Source organism: Dromiciops gliroides, chromosome 4 (genome assembly GCF_019393635.1).
Source record: "Dromiciops gliroides isolate mDroGli1 chromosome 4, mDroGli1.pri, whole genome shotgun sequence".
NCBI lineage: Eukaryota > Metazoa > Chordata > Mammalia > Microbiotheria > Microbiotheriidae > Dromiciops > Dromiciops gliroides.
The window spans coordinates 385,666,673-385,686,611 of NC_057864.1; the positions used below are offsets into that span (position 1 = coordinate 385,666,673).

Consider the following 19,939-nt stretch of genomic DNA (forward strand, 5'->3'; position numbering starts at 1 on the left):
ATGGTGAAGGACCATGAGTTTGTACCTTATAAAAACTAATGCAGGGGCAGCTGGGTGGCACAGTGGATAGAGCACCAGCCCTGGAGTCAGGAGGACCTGAGTTCAAATACGGCCTCAGACACTTAACACTTACTAGTTGTATGACTGTAGGCAAGTCACAACCCCAATTGCCTCACCAAAAAAAACCCCCAAAACCAAACCAAACCAAAACAAAAAACACCAAAAACCCCCCCAAACTAATGCAGATTGAAGTGAACAGCACCAGAAGAATAATTTATTTGTCGCAACAATGCTATAAAACTTTGAAAGATCTGAGAACTCTAATCAATACATTGATTAGTCTTTGCTCCAGAGGACCAATAATGAAGAAAGCTACCCTTTTCGCAGAGTGGTAATATACTAAAGATGAAGAATGAAACATACATTTTTGAACATGGCCAATGTAGGAATTTGTTTTGCTTGACTATGCATATTTGTTACAAGGGCTCTGTTTTTCTTTTTCAGTCTTGGAAAGAGATAATAAACACTTGCTAACTGAAAAAATATTTTTAAAAAGATTGGTCAAAGGAACTGAATATATTCACTTTAGAGAGTAAAGTCTTATGAGAGACAAGTTAGCTGTATTCAAGTATTTGAAGTGACATATCAAGTATGTCACATGAAACAAGGATCAGACTTCTTTTTCTTGTCGTGAGAGGGCAAAACCAAAAGCAATGCTCAGAATTTAATTTCAAAAGTGAAAATGTCTTATCAACTAGAGCTATCCAGTAAAGATATGAGATATTTTGGTAGGTTTTTTTTTTGTGGTGGTGGGGACTGGGCAATGGGGGTTAACTGACTTGCCCAGGGTCACACAGCTAGTAAGTATCAAGTGTCTGAGGCTGGATTTGAACTCATGTCCTCCTGAATCCAGGACCAGTGCTTTTTCCACTGCGCCACCTAGCTGCCCCAGATAGTAGGTTTTTCAAGCAAAGATTAGATGACCAATTTCCAGGGATAGCATTGAGGAACTTTTTAAAACCAGGTCAAGGATTCTTAAAATTTTTCCTTTTTTTTTGCATCTTATACCCTTTTCTCAGTCTGGTCAAGGGTATGGACTTCTTATCAGAATGTTTTGAAGTGCATAGAATAAAGCATATGATTATAAAGAGAACCAATTATGATAAAATAAAATTATTTAAAAAACATTTTAAAACCCAATTAATGGGCCTAGATGAAAAACACCGATCTTGAAGGTTTCTTCCAATTCTGAAATTCTGTGATTGTGTAGCTCTTAATTATCATCCTCATATTGAAGTTTTCAATATTGCTTTTTTCTCCCACTAAAAGCCATGATAATTGCTATTACATATGAAATCTTAAAACCTACTAAAGTTTCATGGAAAAATGACCAACAGACTTAGAATCTCCAAGGTCATTTAGTCCGATTTATCACCTAATGTCAACAATTCCTTTTCAGAGAATCCCTGACACATGACCATCGAGTTATACCTTAAATATCTTCAGTGGCATATTAGAACATATTTCCTCAATGTGGTGGCCTAATCTTGCCCTAGTCATTAAAAAGTTCTTTCTTTTCTTAGCAAAACCTGCTTCCTTGTAATTTCACAAGTGAGCCTAGTTTAACTCTTTGGAACAGAACAAGTCTGTCTCCTCCCACCCCAAACCCTCTCTCCATCTCTTATGTTTCTATTAAGGAACAATATGGACATAACTCACCAGAAGACTAATAGAACTATGCCTATTTTCTGAAGAAAAAAAAGGTAAACCCAAACATAGAATGACTGTAGTCCAAACCCCCTAGTGACTTAGTGTCGGTAAACAATGAAATCTGGGAGCTTTTATCTGTTGAGAATTCAGCCTCTTGATAACATAGCTGGCTATCATTTAAAGCACTACTGGCATACCGTCCACTTTCTCTATGTTATCTATCTTTTAAAAAATAATTGTTTCCCACTAGAGCCCAAGACAGGTAGCCCTCACAATTAACTCACTTCAAATGAATCATGCTTATTGTATCATTGACCTTTCATTTCACACAATCAGCTGTCACATTCATCATATCTGCCTTCATGCTTCATAGCCTTCTTACTCTGATTTATTTCTCCTAATGACTCAGTGCCCTATTTCTAATTTCTGGATCACTTAACTATTAAACTGTTCTACAAATGTGTACTGTACTTAGAGGGAATGTGCCTTCTCTTCCTTCATCTTGAGTATTGACAGAAATAATTGCCATCACATAATTTTGTTCTCAAACCATTAAATGTGCCGGTACAAGACTATAAAAAAGGTAAATGGATATTTATAGAGAATGGTAGAATGGAGACAGTCCTTAACCAGTCAGTTTACCATTTATAATTATGGTTACCTAGCATTTTAAAGATGATTATTTGGCATTTCATTTTAAAAAAAGTAATTTATTTTGAATACCTTTGGACAAAGGAATAATGAATTGAAATGAAAGAGATAATTGACAGTGAAAAACATAGTTGTTTGATAGTGGAAAAATATGTGAGTACTTAACAAAAAAAATATCAACAGGATTTGAACTTGATACCACACAATGGCCAGATATGTTACATCAGCCACCAGATGGAGCTCCTATTGTATCTTGAATTATCATGAACTGTGAGAGCTCACGGAGAAATCACTTGGAAGGCTTAATGGATGGCATTTGCTTCTTAAAATCATTCATACACAAGAGTATGTCAAACATTAATTTCATTTCATTATTGGTTTATGCAATGACACTTAAAAAACCCTATTTTGGCTGCTATGGCATTACAAATAAATCTATTTTACATAAATCTTTTATCGGATTTATTGGACTATAACCAAATTTCTCAACCTAACCCATGGCCAGGTCAACACATCTTATTTATCTTCATCAATCTTTTCTGACAAATTTCTTTCTTCTTTATGTTTTTCTGTTTTGGACACCTGTTTTCAATATTTTTATTCTTGACTCATCCCTTTAGACATAGCTGTCTCTACATCTGTCTCTTTTTATTTCCTTTTCAATTATCCTTTAGGGACTTCTATTTTCAACTGTCTATTAAATGTCTCATACATTTAAGGTCGCATCTCTTATTCATTTCCAGAATACCTACAGTGGGTTTGTAACCTCTGATAGTCTGATTTGTGATTGGATTCATTTCGAGTTCTCTAGTACTTTGAAAGACTTTAAAATATAATATCCACAACTCAAATCTTCAGCAATTATTGAGCTCAGAAGGTCCTTTCCAGCTCTAAATACTGCGATTCTTTGAATCATTGTTTAATTTCTCTTTGTCACTCATGGATTCACTGTATGTACCTCTCTTTCTCCCTTCCCCCCCTCAAGATCTCCATAAATACCTTATTCCATTTATGTCTCTTTACCTTTACTTTTGGACATTTCTCTTGCCTAGAACATGTCTCTCCACATGTACCACACTATACCCTTCACCCCTTCTATTCATATGTAGACCTGAATCCTATCTTCAGAGATTAGCTCAAGTGAGCACTATACTAGGCACACTTACTAGCTTGCATTTATATAATGATTTATGGTTTTGAAAGTGTTTTACAAATATTGCCTCATTTTATTTTCACAACAAATTTGAGAGGTGCTATTATTATGTCCATCTTACAAATGAAGAATCTGAAGCAGATGGTGGTTAAATAACTTGCCCAGAGTCACACAAATAAATCACTTAGTAAGTTTCTGAAGCCATATTTGAAGTCAAGATTTCTGACTCCAAGACCAAGACTAGACATCTTTAAATAAGCAAAACCCATAGTCAACAAATATTAAGCGATGTCAATAGATTCAGATGTTCTCAGCATTCCCCCCTCCTATCTACCACAATATCTTTATTTGCTCATTATTTGTACTGCCTTTAATTTATAGACTTCCCAAGCAGTTGAGAATTACAAGTTGAAACATCAGGGAATTGAGTTTCATATACTATTATGATCAAATGTCACTTGTGTATTGAGCTCTTGATTTTACACAATATAGCAGGAAAGTGATATGTACTGCCAGAACATGAGACAGCCAGGGGATATAGTGAACAGAGCAATGGAATTGGTGTCAGGAAGACCTGAGGGCAAATATGGCCTTAAACATTATTTCTGTGATCTTGGGCAAGTCACTTACCTTCTGTTGGCCTCAGTTTCCTCATCTGTAAAATGAGACAATTGGACTTGATGAGCTCTGAGATCCTTTCTAGCTCTAACTCTACAGTTGCTCTCTTTTTTTCTTTGTTTTTTTTTTTTTTTTGGTGGGGCAATGAAGGTTAAGTGACTTGCCCAAGATCACACAGCTAGTAAGTGTCAAGTGTCTGAGGACAGATTTGAACTCAGGTCCCCCTGAATCCAGGGCCAGTGCTTTATCCACTGTGCCACCTAGCTGCCCCCCAAAACATTTATAATCCAGACAATTTAGCCATTTATCTTATAGCCTCATATTTTAAATGTCATTTAATATGCCTGTCTTTTCTCACCAAATAGATATTTTTATTTAGTGAGTCATGATAATATACCTTACAACTGTAGATACAATGGCGGCCTTCAAATATTCGATGGGATGTCATTTGGAAGAGAGATAAAATTTATTCTGCTTGATCCCAGAGATCAGAACTAGGAACAATGGCTGAAAATTACCAAGAGGCAAATTTATGTCATGAAAAACTTCCTAATAATTATGTTTGTCTAAAAGTTAATTGATATGCTTTGGGAAGTCATGAGTTCCCCATCATTTCAGGTTTTTAAGTGGAAACTGAAGACCAAGCACTTGTTGGAGAATGTTGTAGAAAGGAATTTTTGTACAAGTATTTCTAGGACCAATTAACCTCTGAGGTGACTTCCAACTCTGAGATGCTGGAATCAATGAAACCTATTCCATTTTTAGACAATCAGTTGTGCATCTATTAAGGCTTTATTATGGACCAGACACTGTGCTAAACTTTGGGGATACAAAGAAAATTTTTAAAAAACCATCTCTGTCCTCAAGGAGTTCATATTTTAATATGGGAGACAACATGTAACTAACTATACACACAAGATATATACAGAATAGAAGGAAGGTAATCTCAAAAAGATGGCACTGGGAGGAGAGAGGGAAAGTTGGGGGAACCAAGAAAAGGTGAGGTTTGAGCTGAGTCTTCAAGGAAGCCAGGGAGACTGAGTCAGAAGTGAGGTGGGTAGAGAGAGCATAATACTACACTGCTTATAACATTTTTCATTTATTTTTTATTAGGAAACTATGGGGAAAGTGGAATGGATGCTTTCAAAGAGCTGGCTGCCCAAGAAGGCCTGTGCATTGCTCACTCAGACAAAATCTATAGCAATTCTGGGGAAAAAAGCTTTGATCGGCTTCTGCGCAAACTCCGGGAGAGACTACCCAAGGCTAGAGTGGTGGTTTGTTTCTGCGAAGGAATGACGGTCAGAGGGCTCCTGAGTGCCATGAAACGTCTGGGAGTTGTAGGAGAGTTCTTACTCATTGGCAGGTAAGTCTCCCTCTTGTGAACTCATATATGTGTATGTTTATACACCTGCCTGGTTGGATTTATGACTTCAGAAGGGGTGGAATCGACTGCTAAAATGTATGCATTGATAATAGGTTATTTTCACCTATTTACTAATGGTACGCTATAAGTGCAATAAAGCAGCAGAGATATAGGTGACAAGGTGGTAGAACTATTTCTAGTAAAGGGAGAAAATTGTCAGTGTCTCCTGCATAATCTTAGGAAGCTGTTGATATTTTTCTTAATGTAAGTGCTCACGAGTTCATACTGACATATAGAGCATAGAGGGGGCAGCTAGGTGGTACAGTGGATAAAGCACCGACCCTGGATTCAGGAGGACCTGAGTTCAAATCCAGCCTCAGACACTTGACACTTACTAGCTGTGTGACCCCATGCAAGTCATTTAACCCCCATTGCCCTGCAAAAACAAAACAAAACAAAAATAAAAACAAAAACAAAGCATAGAAAGTTGGTGTGTGTATTTGTGTATGTATAAATACATATATATAGTTGGTGTGTGTATAAATACATACATACACACACATACACACATGCACATATACATACATACACACATGAACATATACATGCATACACACATATACATATGCATGCATACATACACGTATACCTATACACACATACACACATACATGCATGCATGTGTGTGTGTGGTGTGTTGGAGTGGGGTTGGGAGTGAATGGTGAGGCAGAGGAGCCTGGGAAAGATTTATGTTTCAACTGACATTTGAAAATGGTGCTAAATACAGGTAAGGGCAAAGCTGGACAATGGAAATGAAGAAAGCAAAGAAAGCCTTTTGACATATTTAGGAGGTAACAGTGGTGCTGTTTTCATGTCTGCTTGGGACATGGTGTATATGTGTGTGTATTTGTGTGTAGAAGTTCCCATTTCTGAATAAAGTGAAGTGTATTCCATTAGAGATGTCTGCTTTTCTCTGTGCAACATGTTAATTTAACTAGAATCTATAGTATTTATTTACTCAATGGTATTTCTCTATTTTCATCTGGGTTTTAGATTAGTAGTTATCTTGATTCATTTCCCCACTTTTTTAAAATGAGAAAGCCACTGCTGCTCATATCCCTAGGAAGCACCATAGAGGTTGCCTAAATTAAAATTCCTGTCAAATCACTCTCACTAGATTTCAGAACACCAATCCCAGTCCTGTTTCATTTCTGTGGGCTTTCATTTCATCTTACTAATTTTACTGGAGACAAATCAGACACTAGGCTGTTGAACCTGAATTCCTCTTGTTGCAATTTAAGTTACTTCTCTTTCTTCCCTTCCTGTTGACCTTTATCTGGAGCCACTGAGTTATGTGAGCTATAGGCAGTGGGTGTGGAATGTGGATAGAGGCCCAACATCACCACCCCTAGACAACCTGATAATACCCCTCAGCAATAATACTCTTAGGCAAAAGGGCAGATTTTACTATCACCTTGAATCACCCTCTCAGAGAAATGGACCTCAGAATTTCATGGCCTTGTTGTTGCTATTGTTGTTGCCTGTGATATCATTACTTGCACTGAATTGGATTTAAGTGAGGTAGGGCTGTGCAAGGTCAGCAACCTTACTCTCTCCTCCAGAGCCATCTAGGTCCCATGGCGAGATATACATCAGGATGACTGGAGATGGCACTGGATGTGAAAGGCAATTGGGGTTAAGTGACTTGCCCAGGGTCACCCAGCTGGTGTCTGAGGTCTGATTTGAACTCAGCTCCTCCTGACTCCAGGGCCAGTGACTATCCACTATGCCCCTAGCTGCCCCTAATTAAAGCTAGAGATAGCAGATTTCCAAATGACCAACTATGATTCACTATGAATTTGGGTAGGATTGGAATATTAGCAGAAAGCATCACACTTTTACATACGCAGCTTCTCTGATAAGATGCCCAAGGGTATGCATCCAAATAAGATGCTCAGAAGAGAGCAGGCCTTTTAGAAGGAAACTTTATTTCTTTAATTGAGTGGAAAGGGAGTAATCAGAAGTGCTATAGTGCTGGGCTCATTGAAAACCTTTAATTTATCCATCAAGGCTATAGACAGCAGATACTCAGACCTCAATAATCACTTCAACCCTGTAATATGTGTGTAGAAAGATTACTCTTATTAAAGGCACTTCTTGTTAAATGATCTTTTCTCAAATTCAACCTTAAACAAATAACACTAGTCAACCACACCAAGATGCTTATCTTTAATATATCCCAAGAGGGTCCTCACCTAACTTTTAGGAAACTTGCACAGGTATAATAAATATGTCAATGTTTGGGGTAAATAGGTGGCTTAGTGATGAAATGTCTATGCCATAAGCATGAATGACTAATTCCATCATTGTTATTTTCTGGTCTATCAGACATGGTACCAATAAGTTATAAATATCTTTACATGGATCTTCGTATTCAAGTGTGTTTACTCTCTCATATGAAAGCTCCTGGAGGAAAGGACTCTTGATTTCTATATAAGGCTCCACACTATCCTGTGATGAATAGGCATATATTGGGTGCTTAATAAATGCTACTATTTTGTCTGCTACTACTTGTCCAATGGGTCACACATGAGCGGTGGTGGACCACTGTTGTGCATTTTCACTGAGGCAAACAGGTTAAGTAATTTGGCCAGCATAACACAGCTACTGTGTCTTCCCTAAGCTAAATTTAGAGAGCATCACTACATTTTTCACTGAGGAAGGGAAAAATAGTTTAAACTGTAAAGATAAATTTAGGTGAGAAACTTACAAGATTTTCTTCGTAAAAGCTAATCTCCCCCTCTTCTGTATTTCCACAACATTTTCTTTGCATTCAATGGATAGCACTTTCACATGGTACCTTTTATTATAGTTATACATGTACATAATATTTTCTCACAAAGTATTCCTTCAGTGCCAATGTGGAGTTGACCTGGGACTCTCTAAGACTGAAGCTAGGGGAAGCTAGGTGGTGCAGTGGATAAAGCACTGGCCTTGGATTCAGGAGCACCTGAGTTCAAATCTGGCCTCAGGCACTTGACACTAACTAGCTGTGTGACGCTGGGCAAGTCACTTAACCCTCACTGCCTTGCAAAAAAAAATACTGAACCAAGTCTGACAGAGTCTACAAAATTGGAAAGGCTTGGAAGCATGGTTCCAGTGAAGGATTGTATGGTGTGTCTTTGGTTTGACTACTACTACTACTACTACTACTACTACTACTACTACTACTACTACTACTACTACTACTACTTACTACTGCTGCTGCTATCATCACCACCACCACCACCACCTGACATTTATATAGAGCTTATTATGTACCAGAAACTGTGTTAAAACCTTTGCAATTATTATCTCATTTGATCTTCACAACAAACCTAGGATGTAGGTGCTTTTATTATCACCATGTTACAATTTCTTAATTTTCAGTTAGTGTCAAATTTTGAAAAAGGTGGAAGTGAGTCATGGGTTATTTATATTCCCATAGATACTGAGTATGAGCATATTTACCACAGTACATGCATATTCAACAAGTGGTTGGGATAAAGCAACACAGATGAATATAACCATTTTTCTCCTTAAGATGGAAAGAATTCCTTTATTTTGAAATAAATCCACTTCTTGGATCATACTTTGTCCATTCTGATTATGCCTAGTCTCTGCCAGGACCTTAGCATATAACTGGAAATATGTTCTTAATATACTTGAATTAGGAGGTGATACACTATAGTTTCTCTCTCTCTCTCTCTCTCTCTCTCTCTCTCTCTCCATAGCCACATATAGTTTTTTATTGAATATGAGGTAGGGGGGTTGACATCTGAATGGGATGAAGAGCTACTTTATCTCTCATTCTATTATTCAGGATTTAAATATGGGAAAGAATCCAAATTTAGCAATTTTCAGGCCAAAAACAGGAGTGCTATTTATTTTATGGATGTCATACATTTTCCCTAAAACATGGCATCAGGTTTATGCCTAAAAATGATTTATCATCAAGAAGCTAAACAAAAGCAGATGAAAATTTTTGTGTTATAGAATGGTATGGTCATGACTCAAAGCAACATAACGTGTGTGTACATCAAATCTCAAGGGCAGAAAATGACTAAATACCTGCTGAGAAAATGAACCAGACTCTTTTCCTTAAGCCACTCTTGAGCCAAGGAGACGTGTTGGGAAGATGACAATGGCAGATTTTATTTCTGGAAAATATACTGAAGAAGGGGATGGGGGTAGAGGAGCTGTAAGGTACTTTCTGGCTCTAAAATGCTTTGATTATGATACTTTTGAACAGCCTATTCTCTTGATGATGCAGTCTGGCTTTGAGTCATGAAATACCACAGTCCCCCAAGAATGAATGTTGGCCATCACACAAATGCCCATGAGAGGTACATCCTAAGTTTAAGCAGCTAAAAACATTAGAAACAAAAGATTGTGCAGTATAATTGGCACAAAGGATATCATTGGAGAGATGTGACCAAAAATAAAAAGATGAGCCTGATCGTGTAATGAGAATCAGGGATATCTGATGGGTAGCACATATACTTTATTGGTATCCACAGAAAGTCAAGAAATCTAGAGAAATGTACTTTATTTGTTGGGTGAATCCCCCATGAAGGATTTACAGGCCAACTTGGATAAGCCACACAGGATAAACCTGTATGCATGAGTTTTGATCTGAATTGTTAGATGAAGGGCCCTTATCTATGTGATCCAAGAAGTATTGAAGGGTGATCCTATACATGTTAGGAAAAGGAGACCATTTGTTAGAATAATTGAGGTTAGACTGAGGATAAACTAGGTGTACTTGTGGTGACAATCATTTGAACTTATTTCTCAGCTACAATGGTCTCTACTATTGTAAAGGTAATTGCTAAGGAATGATTTTTCCATCATTGTTCAGAGTATGTTTCTCTTCTTTTATACTGTTATAATCTCAAATTTCATATTACATACACATGAAAGCTAAGAGCCTGCATCAAAGTCAGTGTAAGGCAGGCTTAAGGAGGGTAGAAAATCTTAAGGAGATTTAGTGTACATTAGATGGAGGCTATGTCTCTAAGACTGAGACTGTATTTGAACAAATGAAAGATTGGACACTTGTATTTCACCTTAGCTTATCTTTACGACTAATTGAGAGATGGCAAGCACTGTGTCTGATCTTTCTTCATACCCCCCCACAAAAGTTAACATAGTGCCTTATTCACTGAGGGGCTATAAATATTTGTGTGGTGACTCATTAGATTCATGCAATAGTGGCTTGTGTGATATGATTCCAGAGGTGTTGAGCAGGATTTTTCTGCTATCATACAACAACCAGAAACTACTACTTATTCTTTCCCTTTTGCATCCTTTCTTTGAATCTTAAAAACATTTTTATCTTAAATGGTCTTTTAAAAAATACAAATACTGGGGCAGCTAGGTGTCACAGTGGATAAAACACTGGCCCTGGATTCAGGAGGACCTGAGTTCAAATCCAGCCTCAGACACTTGACACTTACTAGCTGTGTGACCCTGGGTAAGTCACTTAAACCTCATTGCCCCCAAAATAAAAAAAGCAAATACTCTTAGATAAGCTACTTACTTTGGGCTCATTTATGGCTCAGTTTCTTCATATGTAAAATGAAGATTATAATAATACTTCCCAGGATTGCTGTGAGGATCAGATGAGGTCACATTTGTAAAGTCCTTTGCAAATCTTAAAACACTACGTAAAGGCTAGCTGTTATTGTCATTATCATTATTACTTACGGCTTCTCAAACCCAGGTTTCCTTATCCTACCTGAGGGCTCTTTGACTTCCACTCTGGGCCTCAGTTTCTTCTTCTGCAAAATAAGAGGGATATTCTAAATGATCCCTAAAGTAATTTTTATCATCCTGTCCTATGGGGTAAACAATTAAGTGGCATAGGAGTTTAGAAAAGAAGGCTTAAATATTAGATATGATGCTTGAAGAAAATGATGAACGAAGGGTTATTTGAGCAAGACTTTGGAGTGTGTATAGAATTTGGACAGGCAATGAGCTTCCAGAGGGGGGAACATTTTCAAAAATGATGAACTTGAGAATGATTGTGCTATGTCTTGGGGACAGCTAGAGGGGTTTACATTGGGGCATTATGGGGGATTTCAGAGAGGGTGGGGTCATAGTATGGAATTCCACTTCATTCTATTTAGTTCAACTAACATTTATCAAGTGGATACTATATGCAGAGCTCTGTTCTAGGCCCTACAGTCTATAAAAAGTTTAAATGAGAATTGGTTCCTGCCCACCTGGAGCTGAAAGTCTAGTAGGAAGATTAGATACAAACATAGATAAACAGCTATGAAAAAAATAATACATGATAAATGAATGAGAAAGGTTCCAAATAAAGTCCTGTGTGAGGTATGAAGGGGAAAAGTCATCATTCATTGGAGGAGCAGTCAATTTCTGCAGAGAAAAAAACTGGGAGCTTCCCAGATCCTCAGATAGCTTCTCATAGCTCTGGTTCTCCTTGTAATCAGTGGTAGGTGAATTCAGCTTCTGAGAAGAAGGGTTTAGATTATGGTTTGGTTTGGTTTATTTTCTGTTTGGGGCAGCTAGGTGGCACACTGGATGGAGCACTGGCCCTGAAGTTGGAAGGACTTGAGTTCAAATCTCATCTCAGACACTAGATGTGTGACCCTGGGCAAGTCACTTAACTCCAATTGCCTTAAATATTTGCAGCCATCTCCAATTATCCTGATATGTATCTTGTCACTGGACCCAGAAAATTCTGGATAAAAGAGTGAGGTTGGTGACTTTGTACAGCCCTCCCTCACTTAAATCCAATTCACAAGTCATGACATCACCCAGATGTCAATGGTCCTCTTCAAGAAGGAAGGACAAACAACAATGACAACAACATTTTTTCTGCCAATCTTTACAGAAACAATCTGCTTCCATCATAAGAGCCATTTTTGGTAGGTTCTAGAAAAGTACTTCCCAAATACTGCTTATTAGTAATTGTGGAAAAAAAATCCCTAATTGTATCCTTGTCCTCACCGAGATATATACCCTGGAAACAGCCCCACGCAAACTTTTACAGTCTGCCCTCAGAGGTTTGAGAAATCACAAAACAACACTGAAAGAATGAGGCATCCAGGATCTGCAGTTTTGGCATCTTCTCTAATAATGAAGACTTTATCCTCCCCCACCCACCAAACACAACACACTGGCTGGTGATTGAACTTCACTCCTGTCAAAGCCAGTAGGGGTTGTCATATAAGCTGAAGCCTCGAGGTAGGGCTTGGGATGGCAGAAATTGGCTGTGTAAAAAAAGATGGATGACAAGCCTTTGTGTGTGCCTTTCACTAACAGAGAAGTGGAGTACTGAAAATGGCGAAACTATTGACTGAAATTATTCTATTCTTGCATTAAAGATACTGTAGCCTTTTCAGCTTGGAGAAACTCTTTGGGACTTGAGATTCCAAAATGTAACCAGGAGAGAGAAGTTCAGTAGATAGGTTTGTAGATAAACAAATGTGATTCGGTATTTAGCTTATAGTGTTATTCTTTGGTTAAATTAGTTATTTACTGTTCTGTGTGTTCATAATAACAATAACTTGCACTGGTAAAACTTCTTACTTAAATTTGTCAATTGCTCTGCGGTTTTTCAGAGGGTCTTCACATACATTATCTTTTTTGATGTTCACAAAAATTCTGTCAAAGGGGAAGGGAAAGTATAGTTATCCCCATTTGATACACAAAGAAAGTGGGGTTCAGAGAGGATAGGTAACTTCCCTATACTGAGAGAGCAAAATTTGATAATGGTCCTGGAGTCAGGAAGATTTGGATTAAAATTCTACCTTAGCTATATGATCTTGGACAAGTCAACTTCTCTGAATGTCAATGTTCTCACCTGTAAAATAGGGCTAATATAGTAGATACTTTACAGGGTTCTGAAAACCAAGTGAGATATGTGACACACTTTGTAAATCTAAAATCAAGTGTCATTTGAAGTTAATTCCACACTGGTACTCCCTGTCTTGATGATAGTTGACAAAGGTACTACTCTATGATCTCTCTTGTAACTTAGAATTGTGATTATATGAAGTAATTTTCTAGGCATATCTTCCTGAATTGAAATGTAGTCAGTCATTAGCTTTCACTTAACAAGGAAAGCCCCAACTTCTAGCTTGTTTTCTTCTTTCTACTCACAGGGTCACCAGCCTAGTTTGGATACTCATTGCTTCTTGGCTAGACTATTGCAGTAAACTCCTAAATAGAATTCCTGCTTCAAATGTATCTCTTTTCTATTCTGTCATCTACATAGCTGCCAAAGTTATATACCTAAAGTGACCGTGTCACTCCCCTGTTCATCATTACTTTGAGGGAAAAACACATTTAATTGGCTTTCAAAAGTCATAACAGTCCAACTTCAGACTATCTTCAAAAATTACTATATAGTCTTTCCTTTAATACATTCCATGTTCTAGCCATGTTCTAGATTACCTGTTGTGTGTTCACAGCATTCCATCTATCAGTCTTTGAACTGAACCATAGGCTAATGATCCCCAGGCCAGGAATATACTTCTCCTCCCACATACTTGTTATGGCTTTCTCCATCATATTGTTGTTGTTCAGTCATTTCAGTCATGAATGTCTGACCCTTCACGACTCCATTTTGGTTTCCTTGGCAAAGATACTGGAGTGGTTTACCATTTCCTTCTTCAGCTCATTTTACAGGTGAAGAAACTGAGGAAAATGTTTAAATGACTTGCCTGAAGTCACACTGCTAGAAAGTAAGTGTCTGAGGCTAGATTTGAATTCATGAAGATGAGTCTTCCCTTTTCCAGTTCTGGTACTCTATCCACCATGTCATTAATTTTGTACAAATTTTCTATTTACATTTTTTCCTACACATTATTCTCCTTTCTAGGGGTAAACTTCTTGAGGCTAAGGGTTGTTTTTCTTTTGTATTTTTTAGTGCCTTGCATAGTATCTGACACATGGTACAGGCTTAACAAATGCTTGTTAACTTAATGAATAATCAAGGTCTCAAAGAATTTGCCATAGCATCATAGCCTCAGATATTTAAATCTGGAAGAGACCTTAAAGATCATATCATTTTACAGATAAGGAAATTGACTAAGGTTACACAGTTAATAAATCAGATTCAAACAAAGTACATTCAGGTTCTACAATGAGATATTTCCAAAAATGTTAATGTCATCTGAGGTTGAACATAACATTTTAGGGAGGACATAGATTTGAAACCAACCTCTTTGACTTAGTATCTTATGTTTAACCAAAACAACTCTGAGGGACCACCTCATACCTATCAGAATGGCTAATGTGACAAAAAAGGAAAGTGTTGGATGTTGGAGGGGATTTGGGGAAAGTGACACACTAATCCACTATTTGTGGAGTTGTGAACTGATCCAACTATTCTGGAGAATATTTTGGAAGCAAACCCAAAGGGTTATAAAACTGTGTATACCCTTTGATTCAGCAATGCCAGTGCTATATTTATATCCCCAAGACATACAAAAAAGGGGACAGGACCTATTTGTACAAAAATATTTATATTAGATCTTTTTGTGGTGGCTAAGAATTAGAGATCAAAGGGATGTCCATCAACTGGAGAAAGGCTGAACAAGCTGTGGTATATGATTATAATGGAATATTATTGTGCTATAAGAAATGACAAGCAAGATGACTTCAGAAAAAACCTGAAAGACTTACATGAACTAATGTATAGTGAAGTGAACAGAACCAGGTAAACATTGTACACAATGATAGTAATATTGTTTGATGAAGAACTATGAATGACTTAGCTATTCTCAGCAATACAATGATCCAAGAAAAATGCAAAGTACTAAATATGAAATATACTATCCACCTCTGGAGAAAGAATTGATATTGATTGAATACAGACTGAAGCATGCTGTTTTTTCATTTCTTTATTTCATTTTTTCTTTTATTCAAGTCTTCTTATACAAAATGACTATTGTGGAAATGTTTTACATAATTGCACATGTATAGCCTATATCTGATTGCTTATCACCTCAGGAAGGGGGAGAGGGGAAGGAGGGATAAAATCTGCAACTCAAAACTTTCAATAAAAATGTTCTAAAATTAAATTTTAAAAATCGTAAGCTCCTTTCACTGCACTATGGAAATGCAAATAGAATCAAATTTTGTGAATGTGTGCTTTATCCTTTATTGTAGACATTAGCTAAAGTTTGGTCTTGAACCATGAACAAGTATATTTTCACATATATTAATTGGGGTGGGGATTCAGGAAAGGTAAATATGGTACCAGATACAATAGTATTGTGCACGAAGAGCCTATACTGGCATTAATTTCCTAGGAAAAGTTATTTCTTGCAAGCATTGTAGATTATTATGAGTAGTAGATACATGCTATCAAAGCCTCTGTGCTTTTTTTTCTGGCTGACATCTATGAAAAGTCATAACAAAGCTGCTCATCACTTTTCTAGAGGAAATAGTTCCCCTTCTAGAAATTACCAGATTTATTGCAGACTAGAACTTTATTGAGTGCTGGTCATTAGGAACACTTTATTCTTTTAGGAGGTTGTTTGGCCTAATGAATTTTGATTAGTGTTAATAGTTTTTTTTTTTTTACAAAAAAGTTAAGAAAAAGCATAATCACAGAATCACAGAGTCTTAGACTTAAGAGGATTTGAGAAGCCATTTAGTCCAGTCTGTCCACAAAAAAAACCCTTCTCCAACATCTCCAACAAGTTATCTAATACTCACTCAAAGACCTCTTATAAGAGGAAACCCATTGCCTGTTGATGCAATTTTGAAAATTTTCCCAATTTTTTCCATTTTTAAATTGTTTATTTAAAAAATTAAAAAAATTATTTTACTCTGAGCTTAAGAAATAAAATAAGAATTTACACAACATAGTAGAGTAGAAAAAAGATGATTGTGCATGAAACTGCAAATCTATTATGTACAACTTACTATTCCTTTTAAATATATAATAAAGTTATCATATAACTTTATTTTCCCCCCTTTTTTCTCCCCCCCGACACCCTAGATATGGCTACTATTAGACACAAATGTGCATGAATGTGTATTTGTACATATATATGTACATATATGTAAAGCCATTCTAGATATACTTCTTCTATTCATCAGTTCACCCTCTGGATGCAAATAACATCTTCCTTCATAGGTCCTTTGTATTTAATTTGGGTATTTAGCATAATCAAAATTACTTAGTCCCTCAAAGTTGTTCTCAAAACAGTATTGTTATTATTATATACAATGTTCTCTTGGTTCTGCTCATTTTGCTCTTCATTATTTTGTGCAAGTCTATCCATGTTTTTCCAAGATCATTAAGCTCATCATTTCTTACATCACAGTAGTATTCTATCACGATTGTTCACAATTGTTCAGCCATTCACCAATTGATGGGCATCCCTGAAATTCCTAGTTCTTTGCCACCACAAAGAGAGCTGCTATAAATATTTTAGAATACACAGGTTCTTGTGAAGCTCTAATGGTTAGTCAATTTTTGCTTACATCAACCTTAAATCTGCCTCTCCACAAAACCTGTCTATTGCTCTGAGTTCTGTAAAGCAGAGCAAGGAAAATTCCTTTTTGTAGCAACCCTTAAAATACTTGAATACAGTCATAGTCCTAACTAAATCTTTTCTTCTGTAGCCTAAGTATTTCCAGTTTTTTCCAACTGTGACACAACAGAAAGAATTCTAAACTTATAGTCAGAAGACTTGATATTGTATCCTAGTTCTGCTACTAACCACCTATGTGATGTAACGATTGGAATGATGCCACTTGCTGGAGACTTACTGTAGAAAAGCTCCACCATGAGGAGAAGGCGTCTGAGGGCAAGCCATGTGGTCAAGGTCCTTGGTGTCAGGAAGTGACGTTTGCTTGTGGGTACTGTCTATCAAGGCTACCAGCCAATCAACTTGAGGAGCCTCCCATTTCTGGAAGGAGGACATCAAGTAGGAAGTGGACACTGGCAGAGGGCTTTTTTTCTATTTTGGTTCCTGACCTTGCCATGATGGGTCAGATGATGGGGTCTCTTAGAAATAGTTAGATTTTTACCTTTCTCTCTGATCCTAATGCTCTTTAATAAATGCTTAAACACTTAAATACTCTTGCTAAAGCTTATAATTTATTGGCGACCACTCATTAGGTATTTTAGACAGACTAGCTAGAATTTTAGCACCTTACAGTGACTTTGTGAAAATTATTTAACCTCCCCTGTGCTCAGTTTCTGCTGTGTAAAATGAGTGTGTTGGACTAGGTAACACATATTTCCTTCCAGTTCTAAATATCATCCTGTGATGTTAGGACTCTGTCTGTGTATAGCATGATTCCAGGCCCCTTTACTGTCCAGTGCACTTTCTTCTGGATGCTCTCTGGTTTATCAAGAAACATCCTGCCTATAATGTGGTAACCAGAAACTTACGTTGTTTTAGTAGGGAAGGGAGTGGTGGAGACACTATCACCCTCATTCTGGGTAGCACAGCTCTCCTAATATAGCCTAAGCTCACATTAATATTTTTGACAATGACAGAGAACAAAACCTAGGTGGACCAAGACTGGAATCCTTCCTCTGACGCTGACCAATTATGTGAATATGGACAAATCATCTATTTTCTATAAGGCTTTGTTCTTCAATTGTGAAATGGAGATAGACACTTGTAGTATTTACCATAAAGGGTAACTGTAAGGATCAAATTAGAAAAAATAATTTATGTGAAGCATTTTATAGCATTTAATGATATAATCTTCATTATTATCAGCTACTGTAGTGCATAATTGACTCATATTGATCTTATAGTCCAATAAAACTCCCAGAAAAATTTGAAATTCCTATCTAACCATGCTGTTCCCATCTTGTAGTTATCAAGTTGAACTTTTGAACATAAAAGCATGACTTTATATTTTTCCTGATTAAATGTCATAATGTTAGCCCAATGTTCCAGTCCATTGAGATATCTTGGGATCCTAACTCTGTCATTTGGCTGGCCCTTTCAACTTTGGGGTGTCTGAAAATTTATTAATTCCATTGATCAAGCTTGTCAGTCTTATGAAATCCAAAAAAATTACCTGCTATGTTAAAAGACCAACAAAATCATCTTTAAAAACCATGTGTAATTCTTAATATGCATTTGAAGTTCCAGAATAATAAATAGGATATTATCAAAGGATATATAAGTGGTATATCCTACCAGTAGATCACCCCTATAATACTTGACAATTTTGTTTCCACATGTACCCCTTTATCTTCATTCACATTGCTTATCCTTAGTTCAGTCTTTCATCATCTCACTTAGACTATAGCAAAAACTACTTATTTGGTCCCTTAATTCTAGTTTCCTCACCTTTCCAATCTCATTCTCTATGCAGTTGTCAAATTTATATTCATAAAACAGAAAGCTGATCACACCATTAGTCTAATCAGAATTATTTAGTGGCTCCCTGTTGTTTTTAGGATAAAATATAAAATCTTCAATCTGATATTTCAAAATGCCTCTTTTTTTTCTCCCTCCCTCCCTCCCTTTCCTCACCCCTCCACAAGACAGCAACCAGGTTATATATGTACAATCCACAAGTACTCTTTTTATCAGTTCTATGGGGGTGGATAGTAAGCTTCATCATCAGTCCCTTGGGATTGTCTTGGATCATTGTATTGCTGAGAGCAGTTAAGTCATTCACAATTGCTCATTGAACAATACTGCTGTCACTATGCACAATATCCTCCCAGTTCTGCTCACTTCACTATACATTGGTTCATGTGTCTTTCCAGACTTTTCTGGGATCATCCTGTTTGTTATTTCCTATACACAAGACCATTCCACTACAATCATATACCACAGCTTATTCCATCATTCCTCAATTGATGAACATTCCCTGGATTCTCAATTCTTAGCTACCAAAAAGAGTTGCTATAAATATTTTTTGAACAATTCCCCCCCCTTTTCTCTTTTTCATGATTACTATTAACTGTTTACCTTCTATACTATTCCCTTCCCCATGATATTTATTCTATTATCCATCTTCTTTCATCCTATCCTTCTTCCTTCTTTTGCCCCTCTCTCTTTATCCCCTTCCCCTCCTATTTTCCTGCAGGGTTAGAGAGATTACTCCACCCAAATGAGTGTGTATGTTATTTCCTCCTTGAGCCAGTTCTGAAGAGATTGAGGTCTTTGAGCCAATTCTGATGAGTGTTAGGCTCATTTACTGCATAGATTAAATAGATTACCCAAATAGGTGTGTGTGTTAAGCCCTCTTTGAGTTTAAGATATTTGAGCCTTTTCTGATGAGTGTAAAATTAATTTACTGCTTGCTCCTCCCCCATCTCTTCCCCCACTCCATAAGCCTTTTCCTGTTTTTTTCATGTAGGATTTCACCTCTGTCCTTCCCCCTGCCCCAGTGCATTCCCCTAACCCCTCAATTTAACCTTAAAGATGTCATGATGG

At 37.0% G+C, this 19,939-nt stretch overlaps 1 protein-coding gene across 5 annotated transcripts in view; it reads left to right on the plus strand.

The window, feature by feature from the left end:
* Nucleotides 1-19,939, plus strand: part of GRM1 (glutamate metabotropic receptor 1) — a 452,400-nt gene that overhangs the window by 106,973 nt on the left and 325,488 nt on the right. For all 5 annotated transcript variants that reach the window (XR_006352779.1, XR_006352780.1, XM_043963679.1 and 2 more), the window contains exon 3: nucleotides 5,246-5,495. Coding sequence is in view for 3 of the 5 variants with exons in the window: in XM_043963679.1 (XP_043819614.1) it covers nucleotides 5,246-5,495 (250 nt within the window). In the remaining 2 variants the exon portion in view is untranslated. The remainder of the gene's footprint in view (nucleotides 1-5,245; nucleotides 5,496-19,939) is intronic.